This window comes from Onychostruthus taczanowskii, unplaced genomic scaffold (assembly GCF_017590055.1).
Source record: "Onychostruthus taczanowskii isolate IOZ18803 unplaced genomic scaffold, ASM1759005v1 scaffold28, whole genome shotgun sequence".
Classification (NCBI taxonomy): domain Eukaryota; kingdom Metazoa; phylum Chordata; class Aves; order Passeriformes; family Passeridae; genus Onychostruthus; species Onychostruthus taczanowskii.
The window spans coordinates 2,433,865-2,459,070 of NW_024500128.1; the positions used below are offsets into that span (position 1 = coordinate 2,433,865).

Below are 25,206 nucleotides of genomic sequence, written 5' to 3' on the forward strand. Positions count from 1 at the left end.
AGAGTGGTTTTCTATCAAAATGGAAATATGTATCAAGTTGGATTGCACAGATTCAGCATCTGGTGACATGGATGCATTCTTATAAAAGGGAAAATGCTTATTGAATTCATGTATGTACCAGGCTGGGAGGGAATAGGTATGGAGGGCAGGGACAAAATAAAAAATTATCTTCAGTTAGAAATATGGAAAAAATGGAAAGCTATTCAGCCAAAACAGATGCAGCCCTAGGCAGGAATAATCAGCTGGTAGGGCAAACTGATTAGGTAGAAATTCTGTACAATAGTAATTCAGGCTTTGAGTGGTCACAGACTGGGTGTGAGTCAACCACGGCTTGTTATTGAAAAAAAAAAAAAAAAAAAAAAGAAGGAAAAAAAAAAAAGCAGTATCTCACTACAGGATGTATTACGAGGATTAGAGTTTGCAAGACCTGGCAAGGAATTCTGCTTTGCTTAAGAGTTGTAAAGCTAGTTTTGAATGCTGCACGTGAAAAATTATGTGGACCACCTGGAGAGCAACCAGAATGTCAAGGGACCTAGAGATAATAGCAAATTATTTCAGATTGGTTAATTAAGGAAGAGTAAGAGTAGGAGAATGACAACAGTCAGCAAGTCTATGAGAAGTTACTGATGAGATGGGTGTAACTTCTTTTCTGCCAGGAGCAGAAATTGCAACAAGGATATTTTAGGTTAAACATTAGGAAAAATGTTTTTGAAGGGTAGAGTACTGGAAAAAAGTTGCCAGTGGTATGATCATAGTCTGTCATTGTCATTTTAAGAACAGGCAGTGTGCATGTCCTTCATATTCAGAAATTTAGAAGTATAGTGAGGCTGTTAACATGACTTTCTGAGGACCCTTCAGCCCTCTGTTTTGATTGTTTTTAATGTCACAGAATCACAGAATGGTTTGATTGGAAGGAAGCTTTAAAGGTTGGCTGGTCCAATCCCACTGCAGTGAGCAGGGACACTTTCCACTAGATAGGTTACTCAAAGCCCTATCAACCTGAACTTGAGTACCCCTAGAGATGAGGCATCCTCAGTTTCTCTGGGCAACCTGTTCCAGTATCTCACTACTCTCATCATAAGAAAGTTCATGCTTATATCAACTATAAATCTTCTGTTTTAAAGTTTGAAAATGTAGCCCCTTTTCTTATTACTACAGGCTTTGGTAAGAAGTGGATCCGGTCCTGTCCTGTCTAATGGCCTGGAGCCCACTCCATTTGATACCAGTGGAAGATTTCAAACCAAAAGATCCTCCTTCCTTGTGGATCCTCCTAGGATCACAATCCTGCTCCTAGTTAAATTAATTTACCTATGAAACAGTGCAACTTCTCTGGTGTAATCTTGATCTCATCTTCAGCCTGTTGGTTGTAAATAAAAACTTGTGCAATGTTTTGGGGTTTTCTTTGTACATAAAACCACATCTCTTTTTTTTGTTTTGTTTTGTTTTATTTTGATCCCTAAAGCATATGTTGCAATACTAAACTGGTCAACAATCTCCAAGCATCTGCCATGAGTAAATACAGGAAGCCTCCTATGGGTATTGTACTTGGTATCTGGTAAAAACTCTGAACCTGAGAATTTCCAATCATTTCTCTTGTGAAATAAGTTCTTATTGCAGGCTTTTTTGTTAACAATATTATTTTGATATCTCTGTACTTGAAATACAATACGTGTTTTCAACCAGATTAATCAAAATAGCTCAGAGTTTTTTGTCCCTGTTAGGTCCCAGTTATTTATGTATACAACATGAGTAAAGAATAATTTACCTTTACTAGTAAAATCTTCTGCTTTGTTTGTGTGAAAGAGCACTGAGAGCAATATTTAAAGTCAATCAACTTGTTTTGTTTAAATTGTTGTTACTTCTTTTGAGAGAAAATGTCCCTTTTTATTGTTCTCTTTTAATAATAAAGTATTAGGATTCAATAAGGCAAAAAAAGAAATAGTTGTTATTTGTACTCATTCTAGCTTGTAGGAAATGGCAATAGTAAGTAGTAGTAGAGTGGAAAATACTTTTCTCCTTGGAGTTTAGCCTTTTCAACATAAAGATCACTTTTGTAAAGCAATGTCAAGATGAATAACTGCTTAAGTTCAGTTTAAAATACTTTTCCCCCCCTACTTTGTAGCCTCTGTTGCTGGCCAGATTCAGCCTTATGAGTTGTTTTGGTTTTTTTTTAAATAGGGAATGCTGTGAACAGAAAACCCAGTTATTTTTATGGTGCACTGTTTTAATTTACAAAAAAATGTTCACAAAGTCCTATTTCCTTGGATAGAGGGAGAATCAAACTATACAGAGCATAAGATCTGCTTACAGTTTGTTCTTTCAGCTTTCTCTTGGAGGCATGCAACTTCTGCTTCTCTTGCTCTCCATGGCTTTTTTTCTGTTTGTGTGCTGGATACTGATGACAGACAGATATGCACTGTCCTTCCTAAATATACTCAACCTTTGCATTCACATTCAAACCACAGTGCTACCCTTTACAGCACATATCTTAATTCCCACCCCACACTTGCCATGTTTGGGTTTCAGCCAGTATATTCTGCTATGTCATTTACTGATAAATGAAGGCAAATTTAGCATCATTAGATAATCCTGTTCTGCCCACTATATTCAGCAGTGCCACAGAGCAAAGTCAATGGCTACTCCCAGAGACAGCACATCTACAGGATGAATTTATATTAGTCATGAAATATGCATTTCTGTAATCATAATGTTCAAACTGCTGCAGTATATAGCAACATATATGCTGCATTTGCTTGTTGGTTTTTTAACCTTCTGAATGAAAATATGCTGTCCTTTCTGAGAAGTGTACTCTTTCTCCCACTGGTATTTCCCACAGGACCTCAGGAAAGGGCTGGCTTTGAAACTGCTGCTTCCCACAGCAGCAGAATGGTGCTGAACTCTTGCTGTGGGAAGCAAGCACCCCCCGAGCACAGCTTCTGCTGAGTCTTGAGCTAAGTAGGAGGAAAGGACAAGTGGCTCTGTGCTCATGAGTCAGCCCTTTCCTTTCCTGGATGCTGTGTTCTTCCTGAGGTCCTAATTTAGCTGTTCTGCAGCCACTATCACAGCTGCATCATCTACCTTTGTGTTGGGCAGGGAGTTCCCATGGAGTTCAGACCTTCTCCAAAGGTGAGAAAACCTCAGTTTAAGAGTGGAAGAAAAGCTCTTTTGAGTGGCAAAGCTGGTGCATCTGAAGTGGCAGAAACTGCCCTATTACAAAAAATGTCATGCGTGAGTGTTCAAGGAGTATACTTCATATACTGAGGACAGTATATGAAATGTAGTAGAAATCCTCCAGGGAGGAAGAGAGTACAATTTTTTTTTTTGGTAGCAAGTTGTGGAACAGAGTGACTCTTTCAGACAACAGAGTGATTCTTTCAGTGTTACCACATGTGTGGCTCAAGACAGCTATAGCTGTCACACCTGCAGGTAAGCTCCTTGGTGAGCAAGTTCAGCTGAACTGACTGGGCTCAGATGGGATGCCAACAGCAGCTGTGGTCACACCTTTTCATTAAGTCATGTGTGTGATTCTGTGTAATGGAGGAGAGCTCTATCACCAACCCAATTACAATGAAAAGCAAATAGTAGTGGCTGCCTAAAAGACCCTGTGATGTCAGTAAAACTTTTACCAGCTTAACATATCATGACTTCAGTCTGCTCGTGCAGAGACTCAAAGAGCTAGAGCTCTTATCAAGCTTCTGGGGAAAAACTGACCGAAAATAAAATAGTGCACCAAAATCTGCTCTGAGTTATTTCATGTTTCATACAAATTTAACTCAGCTAACTATCATGGAATTTCTTTTCAGTAGCACAGTTGCAATCAAGTGCACATCTTTTGTCTAATGTGTCTCCCAGCTTCAGAAATCTCTTAATTTCTTTTGTTTTTCTTTAGGTTATTTCACTAAAGCTTCTTTATCTTTTCTGCTGAATATACATTTGATTACTAAATTTAGTGCTTCTCTTCACATGACCTATTTCTTTTGAGTCTTAGTGTTGTTGCTTGGATACGCTTTTCTCTTCTACATGAGATACTTGGTTTAATCTTGCTTTTTTTTCTGTGCTTTGGGCAACAAATGGATTGTTATTGAATATGTTTTTGGGTTTTTAAATGTAGTAGTTGGTTTGCCTGGCACCTTGGTTTCAGCAGAACGTTTGTATTTGATTGCAGATCTGTGGGTTTAGGTATAATATACCCTCTGTAACATTGAACAGCTTACTATTGCATTTCTTTACAGTCAGTTCCAAAATGGCACAATTATGCCAAGTAAAGGCCAATCCCTGTGTAACTTATGAGAATACTAATATTTAGAAATAAACAGAGAGAGAGAGATTCAATTTCATTTTTGTAGCGCTGTGGCGGCAAGTTATTTCCTGGAATACCTTATATGACTTCTTCTCTTTTAGTAATGGGATAGGGAAAGTAAGTATACAGAAGGAATAAATCAAGCATTTTAATTGGGACTGAAGTATTCTTACTCCTGTATGGAGTTGCTTATGCCACTCTGGAAAAGGTATAGTAGCCTAGGACAAGAGGAAGTTGAAGGAAGGGTGTCAGAGACATTCAGAGTTAAAGAATAACTACCATGTTATTCTTTAATATATGGAGAAGTTAAATAGTTTAGAATTCTTGCCCTAGAAGAGTGATGATGGAAAGCAGTACAAGAAAAATCTTTAAAGCAATGGACGATGTGGAAAGGAAAACAAGAAGCAAGCATTCACAAAACTCACAATACAAGAATTAGAAGGATCCTGTGAATCATGGTATAGATGAAAAAAAATAATCAGGAAGCACTTTTTCATGTGACATAAATAATTGAATGTGGTGCTGCTGAAGACTGAGGTGACAGATAAGGAAGTAGGCAATAGTAGATAAGGAAGTAGGCAATGGGAGGTGTCTCTTAACTGGCATTGAAGTTAGTGGCCAGAGACAAATCACCTCTCAATCCTTTGGTCACTGATTGCTGGAAGCCTAAGGAAACACCAAGAAGGTTCAGAGCATGTTGCTAGATTTTTGTATGGCTTGTATTCTGATTTATATAAAGTATAAATGTATATAATGTCTGGCCTATGCTGCTGCATCTACACTGCTACTTGTAACTATGTTAATTGGATTAAACATAGCACACATTTACCTCCCTGTGCTACAGGCATATCTTGATTTTGTTGTGTAGGATGTTTGGTCATGTAGAGCAATTCTGAGAAGAATGGGGAAACTTTTAAAGTTTACTCTTTTCAAAACGTTCCATGTGCTTACCAGTGTGTGGCTAAGTAATCATGCTGATCTGAGTGTTTATTTAATACTGTGTATTTTCTTTGTGGGCACACCCGAAGTTTCATTATGGTTTGTTCTGCTGGAAAAATAATAGAAAGATGTATGTATGAAGGTGTTACTGTAGGCTGTGCAAAAGAAAAAAATAGTGCTTATGCTTCCTAATCAAAATGAGAAAAATGTATGCAGTCATGTCCTTGATGGGTAACTTCTTGTGTGGAGGACTGTTGGCTTTTGAGGCTGATGCAGAAGCCTCTTGAGAAGACAGATAAAATGCCCACCTAGCTAGAGAAGCAAAAACTTAAATAAGCTGCTTAAACATATCTGTCTAGTACCATTTTCACTGCTATGTGGTGTATGTCCTGTACTCCCACTGTTGCTTCGGAACGGTGCAGGTCTGTCTTCAGTCCTGTGGTGTCTGCCAGCCCTCTGCAGATGTCTTTGATACCCAAGGGTGTGTCAAGTGGCACTAGATCATGCAAATAATCTCTGTGAGTGGCAGCTGAAAGGTCGCCCGGGGAGCTTTGGCTGACACTCCTTCAGGTAACAGCAGTGTGGAGGAACCTATCTGGGGAAGCAATTCCTCACCTAGATGTGTCAGAGCACCGATGTGTAGCCCTGAAAATATAAACATTCATTCTTCAGTACATGGGCTGAACTTAGTGGAGTCAAGACGAATAAATCACATTAAAAAATCATGCATGTGTGAGTTATGTAAGAATGGACTCCACACTGTACAGAGTACAGTACTGGATACATTACCTGGATTCAATTTTTATTTGATTTTGGTATTTAGTATGGAAGAAGCTTTAGTAAAGGTCAGTTAAAGGCTAAGGTATTGTTTCTTCTGGTCTTTTAAGGAACTATAATATTTTTTACAATTTTCCTCCTTATTCAAATATGTTCAAATGATGTTGAATTTGTCCTATACCAAACATGGGCATTTAAAATAACAAATAAATGTTTATGGCTTTTGATTAAATTAAAATTAAAAACCCCCAAATTGTTGAAGTACCTTTATTACCCACTGTATCCCTCAGAAAATGAATGATGTCACAGTGCATAATATGATGCATAATAATTAAATGTAATCATCCCATGAAAAACAAATAAAAAAATTAATAAAACAACAATTGCAGATCTACATAACATAATCAAGAAAGATAGTAATATATAAAGTAAGCTGCAAAATGTCCATAAAAATAATTTAAATTATATTGTGCAAATGATATTACATCTTACTGTAAGAGCTCTCTATTTTTAAAATCAGTGTTAACATTTTTGGAAAACTTAAGCATGTTGTTTTTCTTCATATTTATCATGCAACATTACTTTGGTTATACAACAAAGTCTCATGAGTATATTGAGGTCTCCTGAAAGACCATTTAACCAAATGGGCACAAATACTGTCCATTGAAAGCAAAACATCTTTCACCTTTGAATTTAAGGTCCTCCTTTAACAAGTCACAGAGGGATGTATATTTGATTACTCTGCTAAGGATCAAGGAAAAAAATCCAATGTATCTGGTAACTCAGTATTGCTTATTAAGTGGTGCCTAAGCAAAATCCAAGTATATTCACAAGATGTCTTTCTTCTGGAGAGATGATGCTGATATCTATAGTCTTCCAGCATGCTAGGTCAGTGCTGCCAAGTGGACCGTGACCTTCACCGCGGGATACTGTTACTGACACCATCTAATATTGCCAGTACCCATCCTAATTCTGCCATCTACCAATCACCCTGCTTCTAAGAACCTTAAATGCCCAGAATGTTTTAGATGCTTCAAACCTAGCTTAGTGTGAGTTTCCAACTTCCCTGAATTGGTAAAGGTCTGCAGCTGCACAAATTCTCATCCACTTCCAAGTACACAAACATATTAAGCTGGAACTGGCCCAGAACAGCCTGTCCTACCAGTTGTTGCACAGATCCACATTTCAGACATACAGAGACCCTCAATTCTGCAGGTCTGGCCTATCTGACATGTGGAAAACCATCTCTCTGAACATACTGTTGAATACCACTAAGGGCAGCTTTACAACCCTTACCACCAGTCCTTTATATGGGAGGGGGGTGGTGCCTGAGGGATTGCACGTGTTACTTGTGCACTTACACTGGCATGGTGACTGCTTGTGGACACCTGAAACCACCTCACTCAGTCTGGAGGTGGAATTTCAGTTCAGACAAGCTGGTTCAGCTGGGGGACAGAACCAGCCCTGCTTCTTACTCTTCTGTTAGCAAGATGTCAGCTTCAGAGTGACAACATAAATGGGTGCTGACAGTCACGCAGTATTTCCCCACATTTCCAGAGTGTCTGGAAGAGCAGTCAGGTTCTCTGAGAGTTAAGTGAGAAAGAATCATGCTGCTGCAGGTGTGGATTTCATAAAGCATTGGATGAATCCTCCCACACCTCCACACTGGCCTTCACCAGGTCGTTCCCTGTGGTAGTGCAGGGAACTGGTGCTGTGAGCGTAGCACTGCAGCTTCTCTCAGAGCCACCAGTCCCAGGCACCTGGGAAGAAGCTGTGGCTGTCTCTAAGAAAGGTCCATCTCTGCCTGCACGCTGTGTGTGCCTGCCCCGGGGGCCTGCCTGCCTTATGAGCCCCCAGGGCAGTGTGTTCTTGCCACACAGCTCAGCATGGCCAGAGCACCTGCAATGCATGGCCCTACACAGAAGAGAGAAGCCTTCATCTGCTGACTTTGTGTAGAGCCTCCATGCACCCCAGTACTGCAGTAATATGTAAAGCTTTACATGAGTTCCCACGAGTTCCAGGGCCTTACAGGCAGTACTGGTGAGACTCGCTGTGACTCACATACAGCTTTAAATACGCCCACTCACACCTAGGCTGGAGTGGCTGAGATTGTCTGTACCCAGACACCTGACACCCTCATTAAATCTGAAGTGAACACAGACTCCTGGTTATATAATGTAATGCCAAAGTAAAACATTATTTTTCTTGAAAAAGGAAGAAGCCCCAAATGGAACTTGCATTCCATTCTCTGTTTTTAGTACATGACTTCAGATCCCCCAGGCAAAAGATTTTTAAGGGCAACATTAATTGTTAATCTTTTTTTTGACTTGTACTTGACATTTGACATTATGAATGGAGAATTCTTTAATTTAATGTTTTGCTTAGATTATTTCACTGCAGTACCAGCACAAGGGAGCACTCCCTTCTGCAACTTAAAACAGGGCAAATACTACACTCTTCTGCCATTCCCTCTTGGCAAACACTTAACATCTGCTTCAGAAGGAACTGAGAACAGAAATAGAATTTCTGTTTTCTACTACATTGCATTTCTAATTGCTGATTTGAGATGATTTTCACTAAAATAAATTCTTCCTAAAATTAGGTTTGCTATATCTGAGTGTGCTTCAAATCAGATTATAGAATTATAGACTACAGAAATAAAAGAGAAATTCAAAGACCTTGATAAAATCGAAGTTTTTCTGTACAGACTCATAGTACTAGATTTTAAGTAAAACACTTGATACTAAGAATGATAATATACTAGTCTCTATTAAATTGGATTTTTTATAAAATATCTTTAACATTAGAAATATTTTCTATCTGGTGTTTTTGAATGTATACTATAGCAGACAAGTTGGGTTAAACATTTTTTCAGATTCACTTTGAGTGCCTTGTGTTCCCTTGAACTGCCAGAAGATATCATAAACCTTTATTACCCTGTGCTCTGAACATTTGATGACAGCACTGGGACCCACGTGAACACAGATGTTGAAAAACTGTACCTGACTTTGCATTCAAGGAACTAGCTGGATACCAAAAGTACATGCTGAACTAGATCAGCACATGCAGTCAGTTAACAATAGCATATGCTCACCTCCTAGTTCTGTCAGTACTTTTCTTGTCACTATGCTGCAGAAGAGATCACAGCAAAAGGCTTTCTCTTTCGACTCATCCCATTTTTCTTTAATAGCTAGTCTTACTTCAGTGATTGCTAAAATGTTTCACTGAATATTTCAAATGGTGCTATTTTCATTAGTTCAATATTATTTTCTTGGTATTGTTGGTTTCTAAGGGGGAAACAGCCATAATTTCGTGAAGTCCAGTGATCACATTTATATTTTGATCAAAAAATTAAGAGTGATTTTTTTCAAGGCCTGCAATTTTTATTTCTGTTTTAAAGTCATTGATATATAAACAGCTGTATGCATGAAATTGGGGTCACCTTAAAATTAAGGTAAAGATATGAATCTGAGTATGTAGATGTAGTACGTAAAACTAGACTTAAATCAGTAACAATAACAAGTTCTGCAGTTAATAGCAGTAGGATATTTGTAGTTTTGTAGTTTTATAGTTTTATCATTTTCCAAGCAATGGTGAGAACAGTGAAATAAACAGGTGTGCAATTCATACTAGGGATAGCAGTTAAACAAAGAAATTATATGCAGGCTTGGAAATGTATCTTACACTACAACATGTACATTGCAAGAAAGGAAAACAGATCTCAGTGTCTTTAGATTTAAAACTGTTGGACAGCTGTCAAATCTATGATCGCTTTGCCAGCAGTCTGCCAGTGCTACAGCCCTTGCCTAACTATGTAAGTGAATGTATTTCCCTAGAGAAATCAGTTTATGACACTGTGAAGAATCAGCTAGAAAACCTACAAAACTCATCTTTTCATAATCAAGAGCTCCATAAAAGGCCAGTTCCCAAGTTATGCTTCAAGTTACTTAAAAATTAGAGTAAAATGGATTGTATAGAGGCCTGTAGAGAGGATTGTATTTAAAGCCTCATGCTGTGGTTGTCCAACAGCTGAATTCAGGCACAAGAGGTGAAAGACAACTGGAATCATTAACTTCTTCAGCCCTCCTACAGCAATTCCCATTCATAATCCAGAGCCCAGCATAGGACTGGAAGGGGATTTATCATGTTGTTATCTTCACTGAGTGTTACTTTGAAGGTAGTGGCTGGAAGGACTTTTGCTGAATAACAAATCCCTGAACTTGACGTGCCCAAACCTTGTTCAAGCTCTTTCAGCTTTTTAGAATATTCATTCAGTTTCTAAATCCAGGCAGAAATATTATTAAAACAGGTATTTGAAAAACACAAAAGGCTGCAAGGCTGCATCAGATAGTACAGTCAGGGACTGGCTCTTTGAGGCACAGCGCAGGCATGGCATCATGGCTACCAGTGAATCCAGAACTGCACATTTTGTTAGAATGTGTTAAATTATGCTATCCAGTAAATCATAGTAATTAACCAGTTGTCTGTGCAGTACTGTTTCTAGCCACCATGCACTAACAGATAAACCAAGTATGTTCTGCCCAGAACTCTATAATACAAAATGTGCAAAAGAAGAAAATTACCTTAAGATTGAAATATACAAAATGCACAGCTTTTTTTTTTTTTCGCTTTTTTTTTTTTTTTTTTTTTTTTTTCTGTTTTTAGCAGGACATGCTAAATGCAGCCTTTACAATTGATGAAGTCTCCAGATGAGAGAAAAAAGGGTGTTGTATGCCAGTCACTGAATGGAGGCAGTCCAACTGAATATATTGAAAATTCCAGTGATGACTTGCTTCTGAGTAGACCACTGATCATAGGATAGAGGATGCTATTCCACAGCAGGTGGATGGTGAGTAAGTGAGTAAACTACATTATTTAGGAATGGGAATGAAGGGATATCTAGTAGAAACAAAAGGCTACACAGATTACTCAGAAGAACTGTAACCTCAGTAACCTCATGGCTGCATTTGTCTAAATGCAGCAAAATTCAACCTTTTTGCTTCTGACACTATCACTATGATGTTAACTGAACCCCAGTGGTTAATTGTGAAGCTTTTACATGAATTCATATATTATTTTCACGAATTCAGGAAGGCTCTGTAAGCCAAGATTCTAGTTATTTGGGGCATCCTAAACAGTGACACATGCATCTCTAAAGAAAATCAGAAAGGATGCATTGTTTTCAAAGTTCTGTGATGAAATTTAGAAATGTTTCTTCATGTACAGTAAAATTACTGACTTTATTCACTTTCCAAAACATAAAGATCACTTGGCTTGCTGGATCTCGCTCATCATTGCCCAGCTGTGCAGGCTACTCTAATACTGAGGCAATAAACATAGAATCATTTAGGTTGGAAAGGACCTCTAAGATCATTGAGTCCAGCTGTTAACCCAGCAATGCAAAGTCCATCACTAAGCCATGTCCCCAAGTGCCACATCTACACGGCTTTTAAATACCTCCGGGGATGGTGACTCAACCACTTCCCTGGGCAGTCTGTTCCAAGCCTTGACAACCCTTTCAGTGAATACATTTTTCCTCATACCCAATCTAAACCTTCTCTGGTGCAACTTGAGGCCATTTCCTCTTGTCCTACTGGTTGCCTGGGAGAAAAGGCCAACCTCCACCTTGCTACACACTCCTTTCAGGTGGTTGCAGAGAATGATAAGGTCTCCTCTCAGTCTCCTTTTCTCCAAACTAAACAATCCCTGATTCCTCAGCTGCTCCTCATAGCACTTGTGATCTTGTCCTTGCACCAGCTTCATTGCCATTCTCTGGACTTGCTCCAGCATCTCAATGTCTTCCTTGGAGTGAGGCGCTTAGAATTGGACACAGGACTTGGGGTGCAGCCTGACCAGTGCAAAGTCCAGAGAGAGACCACTGTCCTATTCCTGCTAGTCACAGTATTTCTGATACAGGCTAGGATGCTGTTTGCCTAACTTTATTTTTCTTCACGTATGACTAATATCTTGCGCATGTTTTATCTTTTACTTGCTCCTCCTTGGTAATAATTTGAGAATGGTTTCTCTCCCTTCTTCCTGGCTTAGGCAGGCTGATCCTCCTCTTTTTATGTTGTTTCCATTTTGTTGGACAGGGCTTTTTGTTCCCTGACGATCTTATTTGGAAATAGATACCTAAGTTAAATCTAAATGTTTCGAATCAGATGGACACAATGTGAAATGGAAGAGATGTGTCTTCCTTGTACCTTACAGATTACAATCAGCTTTGTTGTTCAGTGTTTATGAATCAAAGCTTTCATAGTTTGACACTAACAGTAATTGTACTGCCTGAACACACTTATATGAAAATTCCTATCAGAATGTAAAAATTGTGCCAAGTGTGACTCAAAAAATAACTTACCCTCCATTTGTAGAAATGCAATTTAATAATGTTTATTACACTTTTGGAAAGATCCCGTATAATCTGACAAAATATGTCACTGAAAATTGGTAAGATGTTACTGTATCTTACTCTGACAAACACATTAATTGAAATCTAATTCCTAAAATTTTAATGCAATTGTTATTAATAACATAATAAGGTAATTTAATGTTAGCCTTAAACTTTAGGAATCTCATCATCCATTTTGCACTCAAACTAATATGTCATTAGCTTATGAATTAAAAGGATATTTTGCTGTTAGTTGCTCCTTACTTTTGTGATAACACAGCATTCCAGTATGGCTCAAAACCATAAAGGTAAATCTTACGAGAATGATTGCTATTATATATGACTTCAGATAAGAGTCAATATTAATCTCGTTATGTAACTATGTGAAGTATGGTTGTCATACTGTACATACATCTCCATGCATTTGAATAAATGAGGATTGCTGTATGGAAAGGTGCTTTCCTTGTGCCAGCTCTTTAACCTTTATCTGAGTTTATTTAAATCACAGAAAGAAAACAAAGCAAAACAAACCAAAAGTGGGTGGTTTTCTATGGAGCTACTAAATTGAATGGACTCAGAGATGGATCTGGTGAATGCCAGTGTTGGCTTAAGTGTGGGGCAGAGCCTTAGGTCTGACAACGTGATACAGGGAGAAGGAAATGATAATGGTGGACTGGGAGTGAGATCTCACCCTTTTAGTGGCAGTGAGATGCTGGATGGGCTCAGCTAGCCATTGAACTATACTCAAAATATGGTTGAAGTTTCAACCAGGTGTAAAAGCCAGTTTCACTTTACAGTTTTACAGTAAATTAATGGGTTCTTAACTTAGTTAAGTACTGGTAGTCATTAGTCCAGGGAGAAGAGAGCTAACCACAGAATAAAAATAAATTCTTTGGTCTTGAAATTTTCATGGAGTCTTTTTTTGTCTCTCTTTTTCCCCCTTTTTTAATTCCTGCCTTACCACAGCGCATCCATTCTACTATGTCTGCAGTCTGCATGGTGCCTGACAGAGAGAGACCATGAAAATGCTGTAATCAGCTAGCAGAATCACAAGGCTGAACTACAATCACCAACAGATACAAGCTTGGGATTTATATTTAGCTATAGTGCTAGTGCAGTTTGCAATTTAGGATAGGCATACCTGATTCATCTTTAAATTAGCTACTCTTCTTAAGAGCAAATTCCTAGCCTCTACAACACTGTGATTGGCACAAAGTCATTTACTTTTTGCCATGAAGTGTTTCCAATTATGAATCCTATTTTTCTTCTGTGAGTACAGCATTATGTGCTGTTATGCATAGCTAGCAAAATGTGAACTTTCTAGAGAGAAACTGAGTGTGACTGTAAAGAATTCATTGCGTAGCAAGAATGTGACACCTAGTGGATACACAGCGCTGAGGAAATGTGACAGTCTCATCAAGCAATATTGCCATAAGATGACCTTGTCCAATAGAAAAATTAATTTGATAGCAGAAAAGAGATTGATTTTGAATGACTATTTGCATGGGCCAAAGTAAGTGGATACGGTCAAGTCCCCACTGAAAACTCATAAATGTAGGAGCTGTCAGAGATAGTTTTAAAATAATTGTTTGTAAACTACTGGAAGATTGAGGATGACAGGCCAAGGAGGCCAGAGGCCCAAGGCCCATGAAGACATTGTGGATATTTGTGAGACGCATCATAACTGGAGACATCCAAGGTGCAAAACACAAGAATAAGGTCTAAAGCCCCCTTTTTGTTAAACCCACCTTTCTGTTACTGCCATGCTACTTGTTCAGAAAGTGAGAGTTTTCACAGTAGGTGATGCTCAGAGATTAACAACTATATGGAGAGGCCACTGGGAACTGGAGAAGACTGAAACACAGTTAAAAAAGTCTGACATTCTGCCCAAACTATCTGATACAGATGGTGTCTGTCTTCTACTCTCCACTAGTACCTAAATTTCAAGTATTTGCATATCCCCATTCTCCATGGTGCCCTAGACCCTCACTGCTTCATTGGCTATGAATACTAGAAAAATTCATCACCAAAAGCTAGCATTGTACACTTGCTACCAAACACAAATCAAAATTTCATCACAAAATTTACATACAAATATCTCTATTTATTTCAAAATATGCTGAAAAGTCTTCTCCAAGCCCCACAGGGGTGCATGCTTTGCTGGCAACATCCTTTGCCTGCCACCACTGCTTTACAGTCACACTTCTCACTTCCTAGCTACAAACAGATGCTTGGAACTATATTTTCTACACAAGTCTTGGTATCAAAATGCAAAAATTATCTCTTTTCCTGTACAAAACAATGTTTGGAAAAGTGACCCAGCTGAAGTGCAGGATGTTTATATGTCAAGCTCCAGGAGGAGGTTTGGGCCACATCTAGAGAAGGGCATGAGCCAGCAGTGTGCCCAGGTGGTGGGGAAGGCCAGTGGCATCCTGACATCTATCAGGAATAGTATGGCAAGCAGGACTGGGGAACTGATTGTCCCCCTGTGCTTATCACAGGTGAGGCCACACCTCGAGTGTTGTGTCCAGTTCTGGACCCCTCAATACAGGAAGGACACTGAGGTGCTGGAGTGAGTCCAGAGAAGGGCAATGGAGTTAGCGAAGGATCTGGAACACAAGTCCTGTGAGGAGTGGCTGAGGGAGATGGGATTGTTTAGCCTAGACAAGAGGAGGCTCAGTGGTGACCTTATAGCTCTCTACAGCCACCTGAAAGGACAGTGTAGCCAGGCGAGGGTTGGCTTCTTGTCCCAGGAAACCAGTGCAGAGCAAGAGGAACATAGTCTCAAGCTGTGTCATGGGAGGTTTAGGTTGGACATCAGGAGAAATTTCTTCACAGAAAGGGCGAATAAATATTGGAATGGACTATCCAGGGAGGTGGTGGAGTCACCGTCCCTGGAGGTGTTTAAGGAAAGACTGGATGTGGCACTCAGTGCCAGGGTCTGGTTGACACAGTGTTGTTCAGTCATTGGTTGGACTCGAGGGTCTTAGAAGCCTTTTCCGACCTAACTGATCCTGTGATTCTGGGACAGGAGGCAACACAAGCAGCAAAAGGCGGAAATAAACAAAAGGATGAAGGTGAGAGCTGGCGGTCCATACAAGCCTTGCTGAAACACTGACACAGGAGCATTTTTAAAACGCTGACATCGCAGCATTTTTAAAGGCCGCCGCCGGCTCGGCCGGGCGGGGAAGGGCCGCGGCGAGGGGCGTGGCCGGCGGCAGCGGCGAGCGGTGTCACGCTGGGCCGGCCCGGCGCCCGTGCTGGCAGCGCCCGGTGCCTGCGGCCGCCGCCCGCCTCAGCCCCGCCCTGCCCTGCGGATGTGGAGCCGGCACCGGCGGTGAGTGGGGAGTGGGCGGCCGGCGCTCAGCGGCAAGGGGCTCTCGCTGCCCGCGCCGCCGCCAGGGGAGGAGCCTCCGCCCTTCCCGCCCACCCCGCCGCGGCGCGGAGCCAGTGCCGAGCCCGGGCGGCCGTGACACCACCGGCGCTTCCCCCGCCGCCCCGGCAGCGCTCGGGGTGGTGCTCGCGGCCGCGGTGGGCTCTGTGGGGAGCGGCGCGGGGCGGCGGCCGCCGGCGAGTGAGGCCGGGCCGGGGGCAGGCAGTGAGTCACCGGCCGTGCTGGCGGCGGGGCCGGCCGGACTGCTCTCCTCCCCGGTATTTGCGTTCCTAAAAAAGGAGAGCGAGGCGCAGCCTGGCAGTAGGAAGGAGCCGTGGTGGACCGCCTTAGAGCAGGCACGGCCCGGATGCGGCGGCTCCCGGGGCCGCCGAGCGGGTGGAGGCCGGGCAGTGAGCCCGGCTCTGACCCGCTCTGCACCCACAGGCCCTGGAAAAGGGCTGCAGCTCCCTCTGCTCTGAGGTGACACGGTGTTCCTCGGTCATGGGTTGGAGTCGATGGTCCCAGAGGGCTTTTCCAACCTAATTAATTGTGACCGCCACCCAGCCGCTCCGTGAGAGCGGGAGCTCGGGGGTTGAAGGGCCTTCTTAGCTTGTTCCCTGTGCTTCTGGGTCTGTCGCTGGTTATCCAGTGTGTAGTATGAAAGAAGAGGCCAAATTGTGTCCCATAGGGTCTGTGCTGGGCGTTGGACAGCCTTTTCGGAAAATAAATTTGGAAATCACACGGGCACGATTTGGAAGAGTACTTCAGTTCTGTTGTAGTTTTCAGTAGTAATAAGCCTGAAAATAACAAACTGAAAGAGAGTAGTTTGGGGTTAGATATTAGGGAGAAATTCTTTACTGTGAGGGTGGTGAGGCACTGGCAGAGGTTGCCCAGAGAAGCTGTGGATGCCCATCCCTGGCATTGCTCAAGGCCTGGTTGGCTCTGAGCAACCTGGTCTAATGTGTTCCTACCCGTGGCAAGGGAATTGGAACTAGGAGATCTTTAAAGTACCTCCAAGCAAAACCATTCTTTGGTTCTGTGATGATTCTGTGATTCTTACAGTCACCATGCCAAGAACGATGAATATATGATAGGAGCCAAATTCACTGAATAGCACACTGCTTTTTAAAAAGGCTGTTTTCCAGAGATAACTGTTCTGCAAAGCAATATTCTTAACCCGTAGGTAATATTTAATAATTATCTAGTGCTTTTCATTCTTTGAATTATTTAGAAATAGCAGTATACACAATATGTCATGCGTAATTTTAGCAAATCCTTGCAAACCCCTGATTATGGATGGTGATGCATTAAGGTGCAGTGACTTGTCAAGACAGTGTAGTTAGTCACTGACAAGCTCAGTTACAGTGCCTCATCCCTGATTATGTTTTTCTCTGTCTGGTTCATTCTGGTTGTACAGATACGCATCTGAATTTTTTAAAAATACTTTATTAATCCAGTGCATTTTTTTTTTAAAGACATGAATACTTGCGTTCAGAGCTGTAAATCTGTATTTTGCAGAATTATGTGCCTGTGAAAAGGCAAGTGAAACTAACCAAAAACCCCATTGAAATCTGGCTTGAAAGCTTTTTTCTGCAAATTGAAATTGACAAGTTGAACAGACTTGTTTATTATTATATGCATATGTTTACAATATCACTGTATTTTGTAGGATAATTAAATGAAATATTGGAGACTGATTTGTCCTTGAATGACAGAAGTACAATGGTCATAAAAGCTGAACTGCATCCTTAAAGCAACTTCCTTAGAAATTAAGTATTTTAACAGGAGTGGGGAAATGGCGTAAAGGCCTTGGGTAAATTCCCTTCTTCAGTTAATATAAAAAAAAATTACCTCAAACCCCCAAACCAAAATCACCAAACTTTCCCCTCACTTTTAAATTTAGTAAATTAAATCTATCATAGGTATTTTGTTTGGGTTTTTAAACTTTTTTTAATGGAGTAGCTTAGTTAACAGATTTGTTTTATATCAACATCTCTAAGTTGCTTTATGAAGGATGATACAGTGATCTCTGTAGAATAATTTATACAAAATTTGTTAACAAGACAAAAGAGAAGTTCCTGGGGTTGTTCAGCCTGAAGAAAAGAAGGCTGAGATGAGACCTTATCACTCTCTACAGCTACTTGAAAAGAGCTTGTTGCAAAGGGGGGTCTGCCAAGTAACAAGTGATAAAACAAGAGAAAATGGCTTCAAGCTGTGCCATTAAAATTCTGTGAAAAAATTCATCATGGAAAGGGTTGCCAGGCATTGAAACAGGCTGTTGAGTCACCCTCCCTGAAAGTATTTAAAAGCTCTGTGGATGTGGCTCTTGGGGACATTGTTTAGTGGTGGACTTGGAAGTTCTGCATTAAGGTTTGGACTCTATCTTGAAGGCCTTTTCCAACCTAAAGGGGACTGTGAGTCTACAAAGGCCTGCTTAGATCATCTGGAGTATTTACACATAACATTGTGCTGTCAGTGCTTTATGGCTGGACTTTGTCACAGAACACTTGGTATATAGGTTCCAAAAAGTCATTTGAGTGCTTTGAGTGTAATTTGCCTGTCAGTATGATAGGTGTCTTACTCACCTGCCCAAGAGGGTTGTAAATTTCCTCGGTATGGTTAAAGCTTCACAAGATTAACTGAGAAGGCTCTTCCTTATAATCTGTTTGCGTACTCATACCACGAGAAGCTTATTGATTTTAAAATACCTGTTTGACTAAGTTTCTGTTAATGTTTTCATTCACTGACAAATACACTGTCAGAAGTTGCAGGCTGTTGTTTTTGAGGATAGTTTGACCTTATTGATTTGTTTTAATTTATTTACTTGCTTTCCTCTCAGTACTGCTTTGCTATACATAGCAACAGCAGTTTTCCAACATAGAGAGTAGGACTTAAATGCCATGGGAGATCAGTAGCATCTTGACAACTGCAGAGGTTACTCAACCTGGTAGTAGTAAGTGCATAAAAGTGCACACCTGTGCCTCTGATAAGCACAGACTTGTGTAACTCGCTGCAGTAACGTTTTGTGGGCTTTAGATTTGTACCAGATATGTTTTAGCACTTGCATTTTATTTTGGTTTTGTACTTAGCAAGCCCTCACGAGATGGCGGGAAAAGTGAAAGAGATGGTGGAAAGCTGGTCTTTCTTGGATACTGCTGAGTCTAACTTCAGGCCCCTGGTAGTAGTTGAACTTGCAAAAGGCACCAAAGAAGAAACCATAGAATGGTTCACTAAACGAATCGTGGACAAAAAGGCAAATGGAGGTGAGTACAGTATGATCTTCTGTAGCACTTTGAAATCAAATTGGCTGTCACCATAATATGAAGACATACAGAAAATTAGTTTTCAGGGAATTTGAAATGATTGCTTGCCAATCTTGTTTTGTGTTTTTTGAACCCACTTAACCTTGTTACTAATGAAAACATTGGCTTAAGGTCAAATGACAGCTGAACTCTAGAATTCTTCCATTTTTTGCACTTAAGCCCTGATAACCTATGTTTCAATGTAGTTTTGATTTCAGTTTTTATAGCAGTGGTCTAGACATGTTTCTCCTGTTGCTTGCAGAAGTGTAATAAGCCTTGCCTAAATGAAGATGCTTCACATCCTGTCCATAAACCTTCGTACCATGTTGTAGAACAAAATTAAGTTAGCAGAAAGCAATTTAATCTTGATAACTTCATGTTGGGCTTTATTTATATTTTTTTGTTAGCATGAAGGGTCTTTAAAAGGCAATATTTCATTATTCATTTTGGTATGCTTCTCGGAATTAAAGTTAGGCTAATTTATTTGTAATTCCTTGGACTTTTTTAAAAACTTTTTCAGAAAAAGTAATTTGTGGCTGTTGTAGCTTATAGCTTATGGTCACTAATATTTCTGTGGCTGACGGATTTGTGGCTACAAACTTGCTTTCAGGCCTTTTTTAGGTACTTCAGGGATGTTTCTGCTTCAAAAATCTAGTCTCCTTAAAACCAATTGAACTGTTTGCAGAAGCACTTCTTGCTTTTATGGTGTGAACCTTAGGGGAATAGATTCAAATGGTCCCCATTGTTTCAGGTCATTGTTGGGAGTGCTTCAACAGAAACAGGGCTAAATCAGGGGGTGGGTGACCCTGCAAGATTCTGAACAACCTATGCCAAGTACTGTTGAAACCTTAAGTCTTTGTGCCCTTAAAAAGAGACGTTTTCAGCAGTCCTGTTAGCTTGGGCAAATACATTGGATGCTAAAATGCTAGGGATTTTGGACGTAATTTTAATGTATTTTCTTGCTTATTTTACCCCTGTTTACTTTCAAGGTGCACAACTACTGATTAAACCACTGGTTACGGAAAATGGAGTTGAAAATATTTATCTAGTTGGAGCTTCCCACTTAAGGCTGTTGCTGGGAGCTGAAACCGTAGGTTTGGTGAAGGAATGCAGTGATAACTCAATGAGAACTTTTACATACAGCAGTAGAAAAACTTTCAAACATTTTGCAGGTAAGCAATAGTGGGAATCGTTATCATTGCAAAGTGGTGACTAAAGATTATAAGCAATTACGCTGCTAAATCTTTTACAGTCTTTCTGTTCCTTGGAATGGTAACTGTGAACAGCAAGTGGAAGACCAAGCCATGAAAAAAAAATACTTGTTTTTAACTATGGAAATTCAAGTCATGTAATGAATTTTGGTTTCTTTCACATGGCTTTAATTTTTTGCTTGTCTTTTCCTTCATGCTTTTCTATGCTCCAAATATTCTTTTACCTGTATGAAAGATTTTCTTGGAAAATAAAACAAGAAAAAGAGCTGGTAGACATGATTTTATGATTATCAATCCATGTTGTTAATTAATGTAGCAATTTCATTTCTGTGAGCCATTTTTGAGGCTTGTGATCTTAAAATAAGCTGGAAAAAATAGAAACATTTTTCTCTGTTACATGTACACATCAAACAAACAATAATTAGCACTACAGACGCTTTCAGTGGGAATTGGGCATGATTAGTGGAATTGTTCCTTTTCCTCTTTTATTTTGTGGGGGTCACAGCACAGGAACATTTCCTTTTAAATGTGCTGCTTGTAAAGTATTTAACGCCCCTACAGTGGCAGAACTCATTTTTTGCTCTGCAGGTAAATATTGGAGTTCCAGCTTAGTATGGCTAGTACATTTTTTTTTTTTTTGCGCCTGATTGAGTGATGCCTTTCACCACATTTTCAATATAAAGGTTCTTGGGTCTGTCTGAAACAGTTTTTAAGTTTTGTTTTTCAGTGGCAGTTTTGCTCAACACTGCTGCTGTGCAATACCTGTTGCAGTGGCTTCGGTTTTGTGACCTTGCTGAAATTAGGAAGCCTTCAAAAGAGTTGTCAGTTGCAAAAGTGCCGTTTCCATTTCTTTCATGCCTTTACATTATTAATGCAAATCTGTCACAAATTCCACTGCTAACAGAATCTCTAGGATTAGCTGGATTTCCAACTGCTGTAAACATATTTTTGGCTGTATCTCCTGGTATTTTTTCTATTTAAAAACACAAATGTAATTTTAGTTTTGTCCAGGTGCAATCAGAGAAATTGTCACCTAGAAAAGAAACCCTGCTGTCTGTGTTGTCTTGGTAGTATTTCTGGTTGCCCAGTTAAACTATAATATACAGTTATTCTTTGTATTAGAGTTTTGTTCTTCTTACTTAGTATATTTAGGGCAATCCCTATGGTTTCTTATTCCTAAGGGGGGAAAAAAATTGTTTTTATATCAAGAAAATCTGACTTTTGTTTCCATGATGGGGTTAACATAGGTTTGTTGCCGTAATTTTTTTTTCCTGATTCTGGTAATTTTTTGTAGTTGTTTGCTGCCAGGGTTGTATCCATGTGCTGCACTGTTTCATACAACCTTCCTTTTTATTTAGATGACAATCACAATTTCCTTACAATGGCAGAATGTCAGTACATCATCAAACATGAACTTGAAAATTTGAGAGCCAAAGATGAAAAAATGATCCCTGGATATCCTCAGGCAAAACTGTACCCAGGAAAATCAATTGGTAAGTAATGTAGTTTGTTGCCTCTAACTCACTGAGTTGATGTAGGATAGTGTTCATGGTGAAAAAAAAATTAGTGTTCCTGTAATGAAGAGAAATTCTTCAGATGCTCAAGTCCCACTATTTTTAACCAAATTACTTTTTCACTGCTTCAGTAATAGGGCAAAAGGCAATGGACGCACAATACAACATGAGAAATTCTGAATAGGTATCAAGAAAGTATTTTTCTCAAAAGTGTAATCAAACATTTGATCAGGAATTTAGAGATTGTTGGTAACTGTCCTGAGAGACTTGTAAATCCTCGCTAGACAAGCCCCGAGCAGCCCTATTTAAGCCACGCCTACCTTGAGCTGGAAGGTGGAGCAGATTACTTCCAGAGGACTGTCCATCCTGAGTCGTTCTGTGAGGCTGAGGCTCTGGCCTTATGTTCTCTTCAGCTGGGTAGCTTTTGCACATGTTGGTGTTATCCATGATTTTTAATTAGTACCAAAAGTATTTATTATTTAAGTTACATGATTATGTATTTGCATTCTCTCTGTATAAAAATACTGGAGTGGCTACCAGTGCTCCAGAATGATAAATTTAATAATAGGAAAGAAGTTTTATTTAATTTGTTTGGTTTCCCTGATCTTCCTCTTTGCTTCAAGAGCTTTTCCTTTTCATGAGAGAAAGAAGCAATGAGAGCTGGTGCTATTTTTATGGTAGCAGAAAGTAGTTTGTTGGCAGAGATGCTACAGATTCTTAGGAGAATGTATCTTAATAATTGTATGTCATTTTATTAACAGTATCTTTATTCTTTAGTGTTGATCATCAGAGAAGGAGATCTGTGTTCAAAACACGTAAATAAATGTAGATGTCAGATGAGTTTACATTGGTAATTTTTTTATACAGTCAAGGTATTTTTCTAGTTGTATCAAGCAGATGATGATGGGAAATATTAAAATGCTGTCACACTTCCAGTGCATCCCTGTTTTAAAATTTATTTTCTTTTTTCTATGGTTGTAACTTCAGAGCAGTTTTTTAATTGTTTATCTACACATGTAGTATTGCTTTCCATAGCAGAGCTAAATACAAATTGTAGAATATGTAGTTTGCTTGCAATGAAGATGTGATGTAATTTGTGAATTAGTGTAAACTGATAATTCAAAAGTTTTTTTGTATCTTTCCCATGATTAATACAACTATGGCTTTATGGCTATCCCCACAAAGCTACATGTGGCATTTCAGTCCTGATCTGTAGCACTTTTTGCTGTTGAAGCTGCCTCTGTTTATATTGCAAAGCTGTGGAGTAGTTATTGTATGTAAAAAGATTGCTCTTTGTCTTCCAGTGGACAGCACAGTATTTGCAGGAATAGGTATAACTGCTCTCAATTTTTTAATTAACATGAGACCATTTTTTTAGGATTTGAGTGCTAGAACTATTTCAGGGGAACTTTAGGCTTGGTAAATACACAACCTGTTTACTTATGTCAACTTCACTGTCCTTTGAAAGAGTGCCAGGTATCTATTTTTTCTTTTCTCTTCTAGTGAGAAGATTATTGACCAGTGGTATTCTTGTTCAAATTTTTCCTCTGCATGATAGAGAAGAGTTGAAAAAGCTTTCTCACAGCTGGTATGGCCGAGTGAAAATTGGTTATCAACCTTTAGGTATGTGAACAGCCTTTGCATTGTGGTCATGCAGTGGAGTCGTGAAATTAGACCACTGCTCTTTTACTGTTTGGACAAGTTTTTCCTCTTTTAGTGTTTCCTGTGTGATCTGCTGAAATGATTCTAGACTTGCAAAATTGGTGATTCCAGAGTCTGCAGATTCAGTGTTTGTGACTTTCCTTGTAACAGCATTCTGCACATCACACATTCTCCCCACCCATCAGTAAAGCAGGAATGGTCCAAGCCAAGACTGTTCTTTCAAACTGACTCTTGATAAGCTCCCACGTGTCTGGAACTCCCAAAGCTTTTTTGTGTTGTAGGTGTGTCAAAAGTGTATTTAAAACTGTTTGTTTTAAATTCAGTGTCTGACTGAAGACTATGTCATTGCATGCTAGCGTCACTTGAGTATATTTTGGACACTGAATAATCATAAAATGAATATAATTTCTAGTCAGGCAATGTGGAAAGTTAAGTTCTAAACTCTAAACCTGTAAACTTTATTTAAAAATAAGAAAATAAACATTTGGGAGCTTGCCTAATTATAAGTCTCTGGGTCTTGCAGTTGTTTCAGGTTCTTTCCTGAGCTGCAGGAAGTTAAAGATCTGGCTCGATAATTCCTGCCTCCAGAGTATTGTGTTAGGAGCCTTATTGTGTGCTGGTCTTTCTGGTCTTTTGTTTATATGAGAAAGGTTTGGTTTTTTTTTGGACTGGCATTGAATCCATACAAAATTTTGAAGTAAATCCCAGGACCCTGTTAAGTATGTACTAATTTAGTCACGTCTTTCATGTTGGTGTGTGAATTGATGGTCATGACCTACACTGAATGTATTTGGTACTGAATTTTTTATTTACTGGGATGTTAGAGTGCTGATCCTTCTGTCTGTTTACCTTTCCTTCTTGCTTTCAGAGACTTTTATCTGGTTGGCAGTTGTAAACTTCTGTTGTAGTGTTTTGTAAGCCATAAGAATATTCTGGTATTGCATATGAGTTTGTTTTGTGGTAGTTTATTACAGAGGTAATGCACTGTGGTAGTGTATTTACAGTGCCAGTTCAGAGGCCATGCTTCTATGGCCGTTTCTTTAAGCTGGTAAATACAAAACAGTGGCATACAAGGAATCTGGTCATCCAGGCAGGCAAAGACAAGAGATTTCAGCATTCTAAACTGTTTGACAGTCATTTCTGTATCTAATCACTTCTAGATTATATGAATAATTATCCTGTATTTTTTTATTAGTAATATAAGTGATATATCTTCTTGGAGGTAATATATCTGACATGAAATATACCCATTACTAATGCACTTCTTAAGTTTCTGTAGCACCTGAGCAGACAAACTTAGCAAGCACAGCAAGTATGTATTTCATGTATCAGTTGTCTTCTGAAGACAGTATCTCAACCTGAGTACTTTATCTGATGTGTTTAAGATTTAATATTTTGATACACTTGTCCATCTATTCCTTTAGCTCCTTGAGGGTTGTCAGAGCACAACTAGCCTTTTTTGTCTCTGAGCACGCTGAAATGAGTTTGTTTCCCAGGACTACATATGCCAGTGGGAATTTTCAGAAGCTGGGTGTGACTTGCTGTTAAAGTTTGGTTTTTATTACATCAAATGTCTTCCATACCATTCATTGATGAATTCTGTTTTCAAGAATGATAGTGTTTTTTCTTTGTTTGGGTTTGTTTTTTTTCTTCCCCGTTCTCTGAGTATCTGTTTGACTTCCTTGCCATCAGAATGGTATGTTTATGTGGGTATATATGTAACATTAAAAAAAAAATTCA

At 39.5% G+C, this 25,206-nt stretch overlaps 1 protein-coding gene across 3 annotated transcripts in view; it reads left to right on the top strand.

The window, feature by feature from the left end:
- The first annotated feature begins 15,623 nt into the window (after positions 1-15,623).
- The window catches only part of ANO10 (anoctamin 10), a 121,544-nt gene continuing 111,961 nt past the window's right edge, over positions 15,624-25,206 (top strand). Inside the window, exons 1-5 of one of the 3 annotated variants that reach the window (XM_041407922.1) lie at positions 15,624-15,741; positions 18,867-19,040; positions 20,069-20,251; positions 21,649-21,783; positions 23,308-23,427. In XM_041407922.1, coding sequence (XP_041263856.1) covers positions 18,881-19,040; positions 20,069-20,251; positions 21,649-21,783; positions 23,308-23,427 — 598 coding nt within the window. In that variant the 5' untranslated portion in view covers positions 15,624-15,741; positions 18,867-18,880. The other 2 variants (XM_041407924.1, XM_041407923.1) reach the window with 2 other exon arrangements.